Source organism: Mirounga leonina, unplaced genomic scaffold, assembly GCF_011800145.1.
Source record: "Mirounga leonina isolate KUSES-001 unplaced genomic scaffold, KU_Mleo_1.0 Mir_454, whole genome shotgun sequence".
NCBI classification, from domain to species: domain Eukaryota; kingdom Metazoa; phylum Chordata; class Mammalia; order Carnivora; family Phocidae; genus Mirounga; species Mirounga leonina.
Window position 1 is genome coordinate 19774291 of NW_023270763.1, and position 11974 is coordinate 19786264.

The window sequence follows — 11974 nt, forward strand, 5'->3', positions numbered from 1 at the left end:
GGAAAAGAGCTTTGAGACAAATTAAAGGAGATGCTGTGTGTTTGGGGCCAAAGACTTGGGTCTGAAGCTCAACTCCACATCCTGAGCCAGTTACTTGACCTCTGTGCACCTCAGTTTCCCTCACCTGGAAAACGTGGGTGATACCAGGACCCCTGTCCCATGGTCCCTGTGAAGACTGAATGAAGACGGTGCCCAGAGCAGAGCGTGGCCGTTCCCACCACCACTACGGCCCTTCTTTCCCACCCAAGCCTTCATCTCCCTGTTCCACTGAAAACAGCCATTACTTGTCCCTGATTTGTTTTTTCCCCTTCGTGCATCTACATCTACTAATTTACACCAATCCAACAGTTAATCCATACCTCGGCACAGTCCAACCATCCGTGAATTGAGGATATAAAGCAGAGCACCCCCCCAACAAGGAAGTGAATTTAATGGGAATGTTTTTAGTGTTACACCATTAAAGATGATGTTGGCTTTGGGGAAGATCCTATTTTATCAGCAGGTGTTCTAAAAATCAGGAATATTTAATGTTATCAGCTCTGTTTTTAGCATCCATAAAGTGAATCACAGGATTTTTCTCATTTGCTCATAGTAAGAGTCAATCACATTGTTAGATCGCCCAAGATTGAATCATCCTTCCATTCCTGGAATAAATCCCATTTTGTCAGAGCTTTTATTACCTTGTAATGTAATTATTTACTTGTCCATTTCCCTATTTTATAAGTTCTCTCAGATCACTGGCCATGACTGATTCATGTTTGACCCCAGCACATAGCTGATAATCAATACATGTTTAAATAAAAAATAAATGAATGAATAAAGTAACAAGGGCACTGGACCTCCCCAGACTAACCCTTTGTACCTCCTTCTAAATTAAAATACTCAGATGAGGTACATGTCCCAGACTGGATCTTTACATGTTTAATAAGCATGTGGTTCAACTGGTCCCCTCTTCTAGCATCGGAACCCTGGAGCACCTCATTCTTACGGGGAAATTGTTCCCTATGGTTTCAGTGAGACTAACTCTGCTTCCTTGCTCCCACCACTATTCCAACCCAAAGGGGTGACCTCATCACCCCCTGGTCTAATTGGAGTACTACACCATGACTGCTTTAAGAACAGGTATATGACCCAACCTGGGCCAAACACAACTCCAGGAATTTCTTATAGAAATTCTTTAAGAAAAATGATTTCCAAAAGAACTGATAAACATAAATATGTTTGTCTAGGGTAGCTGCTTACCACCATCTTGGCTAAAATGTGGTGAGACAACCTATCCGAGAATGAAGCAAGGTCGAGAAAACCATGCCAAAGGATGGAAAGAGACAGAGACCTAGTGATATCATTTGAGCCCCTGGATCCAGCTGTTCCTGAAGTCATTACCCCCTACATTTCCCAATTACATAAGCCAGTAAATTACCTTTTCTATGTATAATAGTTTAAGATCATTTCTATTATTTGCAACCAAAAAAACACTAACTCATGTGTTGTTTTGTTTCCCCATGAATATGCTTTGTACAATCTTAAATAAAGGTAAAAAAAAATTTTTAAAGGGAGGCGATCCTAACTAGTGAGTGTTAAAACAAAAACAAAAAAAACGCCTGATTTTAATTAATGGCAAGATGGGCTAAAAGACTCCCTTAGTGAATTATAATTTCTGACTGAAATTCCCAAGACAGTTATAAAGGAGCCTGTTAAACCGCAGAAACCAATGGAATCAAGAGATTACTTTAACAGGGCGGCAGTTCAATCAGTCGCAGAGATATCATCCATTATGCAAAACCAAAACCTTTAAAACTTCCTACCATACAACACTAGCCATCTCTCATTCACCTAAAATCTCAAGTCCTCTCTCCTGACTCAATTTAAAAGTAAAAACGACTGGTGTGATCTACAAAAATAAAAATAACTAAGTCATGTCATGAGAGCTGAAAAAACCAGTGAAAGGAGCCAAATCTCAAGCCCAGGGAGTTTGGCGGGGGTCTTCTTGAACAGTCCTGCCTTCTCAAATGCTTTCTGCCCTGCAGAAAAATTGAAGGCAAGCAGGCCCTTGGCATTCTAAATGCCTCTGTAGCTATCCAGGCCAAGCAGCAACAATTCCTACTGTAGGTTCAAGAAAATGTCAGTGCGCAAGCCCAGAGTGCCAGCCCATTTCCCTACCTCAGCCCCTTGGTGGAGAATTCTGGCTACAACTACTTCATGAAATCAGACTCTTCTCCTTCAACTCCAGTTACAATAGACCAACTTCTGGAATCCGGTTTTGATTATTCTCTGGAGAGCTACTTAAGAGCTGCTTCAGGGTTTGAAATCCCTCATTCAGACATAATCTTGAAATAAAAGGCTGTATTCAAATGAAAACTGCATTACAGCTTTCTCTTTAGGACCTTCAGTACTGATGGGCAGGGAAAATGAAGAAGAAAGGCAAGGGGGAAATGAAGAAAGAGAAAGAGGAAAGTAGGAGAGAGCGATGTCCTCCATCACAAACTCATTTCATCATCGCATGATCCCTTGGAAGGGAAGTAATACTGAGCCCATTCTGCAGATAAAGAAACTGAGGCCTGGTGGTCACACCAGGAAGACACAGTGGCTTCTGGCTCAGAGACCAATAAGAACATGCTCCAAACAATGTTGCTTCTCCCCTACTAGTTTCCTCACTCCGAAAAGTCTAACACAGAAGTCTGTTCTAGAACCCAAGTGTGTCACTGAATGGACCTCTGGAGACAATATAGTCTCATTATCTAAGAAACAGAATTTTTTTAAAAAGAAAGAAACAGACCAAGTAACCTGAGGTCCAATACAACTAGTAATGTGGCAGAGCAAAAGCTAGAACCCAATTATTTTCATCTCTTGGGTCTTACTGAACCCACCTGACCGGAATCTATTTTATAGGCGCAACTTATATATATATGGATCACATTCGGTGCTCCTGATTAATGAGTGAACAACTGAAGAGTTGTCCCGCCTTCAAGAAAATGTTCACTGAGAACAAAAGGGAAATGTATTTGTGAATTGTCTATTTCTGCCTCAGTGTTCCTATTTATCTCCAGCTCCTTTTGTTATTGTTGCAATATATCTGGGAGGTATTCCTCCCCCCCTTGCTGTTGCAAAATCTGTAAAGGGGGAAAAAATGGAAACTAAAATAGCACATGTAAGCCACAATTCTGGCAAGTGCAAAGGGTCTGGCTATGCCAGTTACTTTCTGAAATGAGTTTAAACCAGAGGTCACAAACTGGTAGCCAGCTGGCTGTATCCAGCCCACAGATGTATTTTGTTTGTCCCACAGTGCTGGCCCACACAAGGCTTTTAAGAAATTTTAATCGGGTTTGCCAAAGTTAAAAACCAAGAGATTTCACATCAAAGCCTGGATTTCCAATTTCTCCTACCAAGTGGAGGATGTGGTTAACATTTGCACACAGAAAAGGGTAGCTGGAACAGAGCAGTGGCTGAGACCCGCAGATGGAGAAGTGCCCCCGGTTTCTCCCCTCATCTATTTCACTGGGTTTCCGAGTTGGTGCCCCTTGGTTTAAAGTCAGGCAGATGTAGACTGCAAAGCCAATCATTATTAGACTTTTCCCAAAAACATCCCCAATAGGAGACTCTTCAGCCAATATTAGGACAGCTGTGATCAAAGGTAAAGCAGAGGAGACCAAAATGATTTGAGAAATTAAAAAAAAAAAAAAAAACAGGAGTTGGGTCCATTTGGATTTCTGCTCTAAGATACTCATTTGGGGGGGGCGGGGAATACATTCACCTTTATTACTTCATTTATTCTCCCCAACAATCCTGCGAGGAAGGAATTATTCGCAGATAAACAAACTGAAAATGAGTGATATTAAGTCAGTTATCTACCCAAAATTATTCAACCAGTAAGTTGTAAAACCAGATTTTGAACCCAGTTTTGTCCAGCTACAAACACTATGCTTTAGGAATACTGAAAGAACCCTTTATAAAGCCACGAGGCTTGTTTCTGCCTCAGGGCCTTTGCATCTGCCATTCCCGCTATTGGAAACCACTCTACCCAGATCTCTACCTGGCAGACTCTTACTCTTTCACTTCATTTACTTCACCCTCACAGGGAAGTTTCCCTAGTCATTTGATTTACAATAACCTAGGCGTGCACACACACACGCACACACTAATTTCTCTCTAGACCCCTGCTACTCAAAGTGAGGTCCAGAGATCAGCAGCATCTGCAGCACCTAGAAGTTAGAAATGCAGACTCCCAGGGCCTTCCGCAGACCTGCTGAATCAGAATCCTACATGTTCACAACATCCCAGGTGACGCGTGCACGTTTAAAGCTTAAAAAGCACTGCTCCACTAGGAGCCCTGCCCAGTGAAAATCTAATGTGAGTCACCAGCATGATGGTACATTTTCTAGTAGCCACACGAAAAAGGTAACAAGAAAGACTGTTTCCTGTCTCCCCTGCCCACCACTTCAATGTCCGTTTCAGGAGCACAAAGTGCTTAGTCACCACTTTATCCCCTGTCCTTACAACAGTTCTGGGTCCATGGTAAGATATCATTAAAATGTTGGTTAAATGTAAGAAGGAAGGAAGGAAAACATCTTGCTAGTGTTTTGTGTGTGGTGGTGGGATACAAAGGAAGAAACCAAGAAACCAGTATTGTGAAACTGGATAGATGCGGTCAGCTCAACCACTGACCAGCTGAGCAACCCTGAGCAAGTCATGTGCACTCCAAGGGCCACCTGTAAAACACGAAGCCTGCTATGTCATCCACAACCCTCATTATGACACTCAAACATGAGAGGACGTCCACGAAGTGCCCGGCTCCATAAAGAACAAGCATTCCCTAACTGCCAGTGTCCTTCTGGCGCCCTCCCTCATTCTCCAGATACCCAGCACAAACAGTGCTGCAGACCACCTTCCTGGGGGTAGCACAAGCATGACTATGGGAACGGTCTTCCTGAGTGATTTTCCCCTCGCCAATGGGAGGAGCGTATTCACTGTTGGCAGTGCAGACCATCCGAAACCATGGAGGTTCCCTTCCCATCTCCCCGGGACTGAGGTGTTTCCAAAGCCAAGGTCAGGGTTGCTGCACAGTCTGTAAGCCATGCGGGAGGTCACACCGCAAGGCAGCCCTGTCACTTGGATGAGTTCTGCCGCGGCTGCCAGGTCCCACCCCTTAGAAGAGTATAAGGTCTCTGCCCAGAAGGCTTGGAGTAGTCGGTTCTGGAAGGTGCCTTGGGGCTTAGCCCTTTTATTTTACTGGTTTGGAGGGGTGAGGAGAAGAGGGTCAAGTCTACCCCCCACACACACACACTTAGGAGTCATGGGCCTGGGTCAATCCACCAAGGGAGGCTTGCTTCTCCCATAGTTTTAACACTCCCATCCTAATCCATTAGTCTATCTTGCCCTGAAATCTGAGGCACGCGTTCCAATCTCAAATGTGTTTTTAAATCACATTAGATCAACAGCACAGGAGAAAGCAAAACGCGGATTTAGACAAGGCTGGAGTGACACGGAGGGAAAAAAACTGCCAGGGCTGCTCCGCTGGGATAGGATGAAAGCCCAAACCAATGCTGCCAGGAGCTGCCCCCGAATTCTCACTTCTCCCTCTGGCTGATAACAGCAGACCCCAGAAACACTTGCAGAATTAGGCTCTCGCAGGAGCACCTCGACAAGAAAAAGGGAAAGAAAACAAGTGGGGGAGAGAATCAAAACCTTTCATTCATCTGTGGCCCTCTCCTCTGGCGAGTGGAAGATTTTGCATTGACTACTCCGCGGATGGGGAGGAAGCGTGGCCATTCAAGCACATTCAAGCACAGATGCCGCCATTTATAAGATGCAGTTGGAGCAGGGAAATAAGAGGAAGGCTTTCCTTTACTGGTTTGAACTGATGCCACCGTTTCCTTTTCTACAATATAATGAGGATGTCATCCCCTCTTCCTCCAGGGGAGAGACAGGAGCCTGAAGAGACAGAGCCCGTGAAAATCCCACAAATACCCTCAAAGCACTGCTGTCCCTCATAAGGCTGGAGAGGTATCCAAGCAGCCTCAGCATACTCCCATGGGCCAAAGGGGTTTCTAGAAGTCTTCTCAGCAGCCAGGCTTGGGGGGCTACTGATACTCTCTGTGTTACATAGATTATTCTCCAGCACTTGCAGTCGGGACCTATAAGCACTACAAGGATCTGCCGTGGCTGAGACACTGGGGTCAAGGATGGGGAGGCCACAGAGAAATCCCATGGTCCTGTTAAGTGAGGATCAAGGGAATCTGCCCACATGTCTTCAGTATAACAGTTCTGTGGATGGGTACCAAATATTCACACTTAGCCCCAAAGACCACATGAGGGACGGCCGGGGTACCACAGTGCTAGGCTAGAACCTTCCACAGCCCTGTCATGCCTGTCTCCATGCCTCCTCTTCCCAGCCCTCGGCATGAAAGAAGATTAAGAAAATCTGGCATCTCCTGTCCTCTCATTCAGAAAATTCTCCAGCCCCACCAGTGGGACCTCCTGACACGCATTCCACCACGAACCCTTCATCAAACTTTAAGGCATCTGAATAAAACAGTCCCTTCTCTATTTCCAGCTGCTACAAAGCAACCCGAACACATGTTGGAAAGATGTGATCTTTATGCCTCGCTCTCCCCCAGAAGGGTACTTGGCACTTCTCCTGAGATACACAGCTTTAAAATTAGAATTGAAAAAGCCACTGTTACCCTCGTAGGGCCAAGGCTACCTCACAGCAGAAACCAGAAGATCCCCATAATCAACAGTTAAACAACTGAAACCCTCCCAAGACATCATACCCCTTCTCTATATTGCTGTTGTTGCATTAATCATCCTAACACCTTTTTAATTATAATCGCAAACTGGGAGCCATGGCTCGTGATGTTATAAAGACTGATTTTTCCAGTTAAATTAGGCATTTGCTGTTTTATGTTTTGATAGGAAGGGGTTGTTTGAAGCCTCCTAAAATATTGCAATTAGATTTCGCTGCTGAAACAGACAAGACATTAACAGACACATTTGCTGTTTCAGTTTAATGTGGTGGAATGTACTTCTCTCAAGCTTTGAAAGCATAAGGCACATTTTTTAAAGTGGAAGAAGTCAATCACAATACACCCATTTATTATCTATTTCTTAAGTTAAGCTATTTCTAAAACTTTTCCCAGGCTGTAATTTAAACTTAGAAAGCACATCTCTTCAACACGAAGGGAACTTGTCAGGAAACAATCCTCGTATTTTACCTATTGGCTCTGTTAAGATGATAACATCACTTTAGCTGACAAAGCCTGTGTTTCTGTTTGACAATTGCAATTAATTACTGAGATGCAACAGAGATGGGGCCAGCCATCCAGATCTGTTTTCCAGAGAGATCTAAAACGGAAGGAAGGGAGGGGAGCAAAGGAGGTTTGTTTTTGGAATCTGCACCAGTATGGAGTTAAATGCTATGGCTGGCAAGAAAGCTGGATTATTAATTTATTTTACCTGCACCGAACTTTCTACTCCTCTTCTCCCTTTCTCTCACCACGGGCAGAGGGTGGAAAAGGAGAGAGGTGAACATTTCACAAGCCAGAAGCTCCAATCTGTTGCGAAGGAGGCGCGGGTTAGAAAGGGCACGGGTGCAGTGCACAGAAACTCTTAGGGCACCAACTGTCATGTAGACACTGATGCTGCCGAGGCAGAACCAACCCAGGGTTCATTCAGCCAAGGGGGATATAAAGTTCTGGAGATGGGGGGCATCCCCGGTCTTTACTAGAAAGCCAGAACTTGCCAGCATCATCTTTTTAACTGTTGCCTGTTCATTTTGCTCTAACCTGAGAATACTAAAGTTGGATTCCAGCCACGCAAATGCGTTTCAGGGCGACTTGGAGAGATTCCAGGGGATCTCAAAGCCCCTAGAGCCATCTAGCTACCCTGCTTCGCTCCTTGGCGTCCCCAACGCAGAAACCCAGAGCCCCGCCAGAGCCCGGGCTAGGAAACACCCCGCGGGCACGAAGGCTGGGGATTCCCAGGCTAGGAGCTGGGCAGATTCAGAAGGAATCTCCCCGGATGAGAAACCGGAGGCAGACAGAAGCAAGGCGACACCTCCACCCCTCGTCCTGAAATAAAGTGACCCTTGGCCAGAGTCCAGCCCTCTCCGCCGCTCCCCCCGAGCGGCCCCGCCAGGGTTGGCAGAGCCCCCATTGGGGCTTAAGGGCTCTCGGGACGGCGGCGCCTGGGTGTCCAAGGGCCCGGAAAGCGGCGGCTCGCGCCGGGTCTCCGGTGCGTCCATCCCATCCCGCCGAGCCCAGGGTCCTACCTGTACCACTCCAGCCCCTTTTCGTAGTTCCTGTCGAAGAAGTGCGGCTCAACGCCCACCGCCCGCACGTCCGGGTGGACTCGGATCGCCTCCAGCAGCGCGCGGGTCCCTCCTTTCTTGACCCCAATGATAAGCGCCTGTGGCAGCTTCTTCTCCCCATAGTCCGGGGTGCTCGCGGCGCCGCCCCTCTCGCTGCTCCCGTTGGCCGCTCTCCGGCCTGCGAGCTCCTCGTCGGTGGTGCTGGACTCCTGCGCTTCCCTCTCCAGCGGCGCGCTCTGCGCCGTGATCATCTCGCCGGGGGCCAGCGGGGTCCGGAGCCAGGCGTCCCGGGCGCCCCCGCCGCCGCTCGCCAGCCCCCAGCCGTCGGCCCCGGGGGCGGCGGGCCGTTCGGGGGGCTCGGGCGGCTCCCCGCGGCTCGCGTTGTCCGGCGGCGGCGGCGCGGGCGGCTGCGAGGGGGCGCCGAGGCGCACGGGGGGAGGCGGCAGAGAGGGTGGCGGCGGGCTCGGTGGGGGCTCGGCGGCGGCGCCCGGCGGCTCCTGCAGCGCCAGGGGGAACTGCAGGGAGCCCGAGCCGCCCAGGAGGCTGTAGCACAGGTAGGTGACGGACAGGGACAAGGTGCACATAAAGAGCAGCTTGCGCGCCGGCGGCCCCTTAGCAGAGACGCCGGGCGGCGGCGGCGCGGCGAGAGGTGGAGGCGGAGGCGGAGGCGGAGGAGGTGCGGGCCACGGGGCCATCGCGGCTCCCGGCTCGCGGCGGCGGCGGCGGCGGCCCCCGGCGCTGCCCGGACATGGTTTCAGCCGCCGCCCCCGCCGCCGCCGCCGCCGCCGCCGCTGCCCAGCCGCCCCGGCTGCATGAAGCGACGCCGCTGCGCCCCCGGCCCTGGCCGCTGTCCCGCTGCGCCGGGGGGGAGCCCGGCCGCATGGCCCCCCTCCCCACTCTTCCCGCGGAGTCCGGGCGGCCCCCCACCACCCCCCCTCAGCCTCTGTCAAGGGGACCGAGGGGGGCGCGCGGACCCGCCGGCTGCACCTGCTCCGTCTGCAGCGCCCCCGCTTCCCCGGCTCCGCCGCGGCTCCTGCTTCAGCCTCTGCCGCCGCCGCCGCGCGCTGTTGCAGCCCCGAGTTCCTTCCCCGCTGCTAACTTTCTGCCGGGAGAGCCGAGAGGCGCGGAGGGGAGGAGGGGGGGGCCGGGCGCGCGCCCCGCGCCGCCGAGGGAGGGGGAGTGCGCCTCGCGCGCGCCTGCGGAGGGGGGCGCGGAAGCGGAGGCGTGCGCTGGGGCTGGGGCGCCCGGGAGAGCGGAGATCGTGCCCCCCCGCACTCGACACTCAAGCACTGGAGGCGGGCCCCGCCCAGCCCCGCGTGCTTCTCCTCCCCGGGGAGCCTGGGACGCTGCGCTCTCCATCCCTCTCCCGATACTTTTAGCGACACGGAGACGGTGCCGCGCACCGGGGAGCTGGGGGCCCGAGGACGGCGAGCTGTCGCTTCCCCTTTTCCCCTGGGACTCCAGGCCAACTCGGCCCATCCCTGACCCGCCCTTCTCTCACCCCGGATATCCTCCTGCCGGGGGCCCGGGAATGATTTCTTCTCTGTAACTGTTTTCCCCTCCAAACTTCCATCTTTCCAGCCTCCCCATCTTACCCTGGAGCTCCTGGTGGGTGGAGTTTTGACACAAGCCCCCAGGTATCACAGCCCCAGAGCTTTTGCGACTGTCCCGCCACTGGTGACTGTGCTTCCTGCTCCAAAAGAGGAGGCTGTCCCCTACCCGACACCCTTAATCACAGGTACACCTGCGCCACTAAAGGAGTTCAGATTTCTCTGGACTGAAATAGACTTGAGCCCATCATCGCTCTGAACACCTAATAAGCAGAGACAAGTTGGGCTGCAGGGTGTCTGTGCATCGCTTCACTGAATTTTTTAAAGTGTATTTTCTTTGCAGAGAGACTGCCATCCCTCACCTCCCTCTCCTGGGGGGAATGGTAAACATCAGAAGGCTCTGGAAGATTCAAAACTAGACACTGCTTCCCGTTGCGTTTTGCTCGGGGAGGTAGCGGGAATGGGAGGAAGAGGCAGAGTGATAAACTGAGGCACTCTAGCGAACTCTGCTTCCTGGGGACAGGGGCTGGGCCGGCACACCCCTCGGGCCAGGCTCTCCCAGGCTCTGGCTCCCGTGTGAGTCCTGTTTACCCTGCTAGCCACAGTTGGGTGCCTCGTGGGATGGCTTTCCCTGGGCAGGCTGATGTGGTTGGCATCTCTGGTTTTGTTTGATCACATAATAGGAACAACAGTTGAAAGAAAATGTATATAATGTCTAAATATTAACTAGATACCTAGTGCCAAAGAGGGGGGAAAAATGTTAATCAAATAAGATGAAGAACACGGACTTTTCCCTGAGTGAACAAAAGCTCACTGCTGCTCTCAGCTGGACATGAGTTTCCTTCACTGCAGCTTTAGTTCAGATAAAGATTATTCCTTTATAATATATTTTTTATGGTACACTGGAGACCTCTGAAATGCAGAGTCTGGTGTCCTGTAAATCATTCCCTGTAACTATTTTCAAACACCACACAACTGCATTACTGTAATGTTAATGGGATGAGGCCAACTGGAGCAGAAAGAAACACATGCTTGGCCCATCCCTCTTTCCACTCTGAGCCTGGTTCTGGGTGGTCAGCCAGGAGGCCCCAGTTGTAGCAAATTTTGCCACCGCCATGGCCCATCTTCCTTTCAATGCCCAGGTACCAGGACACCCGGCATCTGGCCCAGGGCTCTCTGTGCCTGGAGCCCACATTTCTCCATGCACCCCCTCAACAATCCACATGAACCTGCTCTGTATCTAGCTTTACTACACATGCACTTCTCCAATTTGGAAAGGTTTTGATCCAATGGCTTTAAAATTGAACCCAGAGATGACAAACGGAGAGCTGGGTGTGGCCAGCAGAGTGATATTAAGAAATTTAAACTGGTTGCAATATTTTAAGTTGAGGGCTTCCCTCCCCCCCACACCCCTCCTGCCCCCATAAAATCTGGGTATGAGATTTCTGTTGAAATAGCAGATTGTCCCCACACCTTTCTCTTACTTGCCTGGGCACTGCCAATGAGGAAACTTGCCAGCATCCCTTCTGCCTCTTGTCCCCAAATAGTCACACATGAGTAAGAGACTCTTGACAGAATAAAAGCCACTGGTGAAATGTTAGGTCCCATAACTGATGGGGAAGAGGTGGTCTGGGGGGAAGGAGTTTTGTAGACTTCTTACTTAGGCAGTTGCCTATTTTTTTCCCACTCCTGATCCAGGCTTTTTCTGGGAGCAAATTTTTGAGAAACCTATAATGAAAAGTAGGAGCCACCTACATAGGGAGAACTCAGACTTCATTCAGCAATTCCCAATGGGTCTGGAGACTGGATAAGATTTTTTTTTTTCTGTTTCCACTGCCAACACCCATGCTCATTCAGGCTTCTCAGAGTTTTTAGAATATTCCTCCAGCTGGTCTCCAGGTCTGCGGGTGCCTCATTTCCAAACATCCCAGACACCAATAGCAGATCAATCAATCAATCATAGCTCTGCTAATGCCCTCTATGGCTCAAAACCTCTCTCTCACTGCCTAACCAATAAACTCAAACCTCTTTACCTTTGTACTCAAGGTCCCCTCCCACCCTTCATGTAACTCACAGTCCTGCCAAACCAAACAGTACCCGCTCTCCAAGCATACACCTT

The 11974-nt window shown here is 50.1% G+C and overlaps 1 protein-coding gene across 1 annotated transcript in view; it reads right to left on the bottom strand.

The window, feature by feature from the left end:
• HS3ST4 (heparan sulfate-glucosamine 3-sulfotransferase 4) overlaps nt 1-9000 on the bottom strand; it is a 407850-nt gene extending 398850 nt beyond the window's left edge. Inside the window, exon 1 of the mRNA XM_034989041.1 lies at nt 8267-9000. Coding sequence (XP_034844932.1) covers nt 8267-9000 — 734 coding nt within the window. The remainder of the gene's footprint in view (nt 1-8266) is intronic.
• Between the last annotated feature and the right edge of the window lie 2974 nt (nt 9001-11974).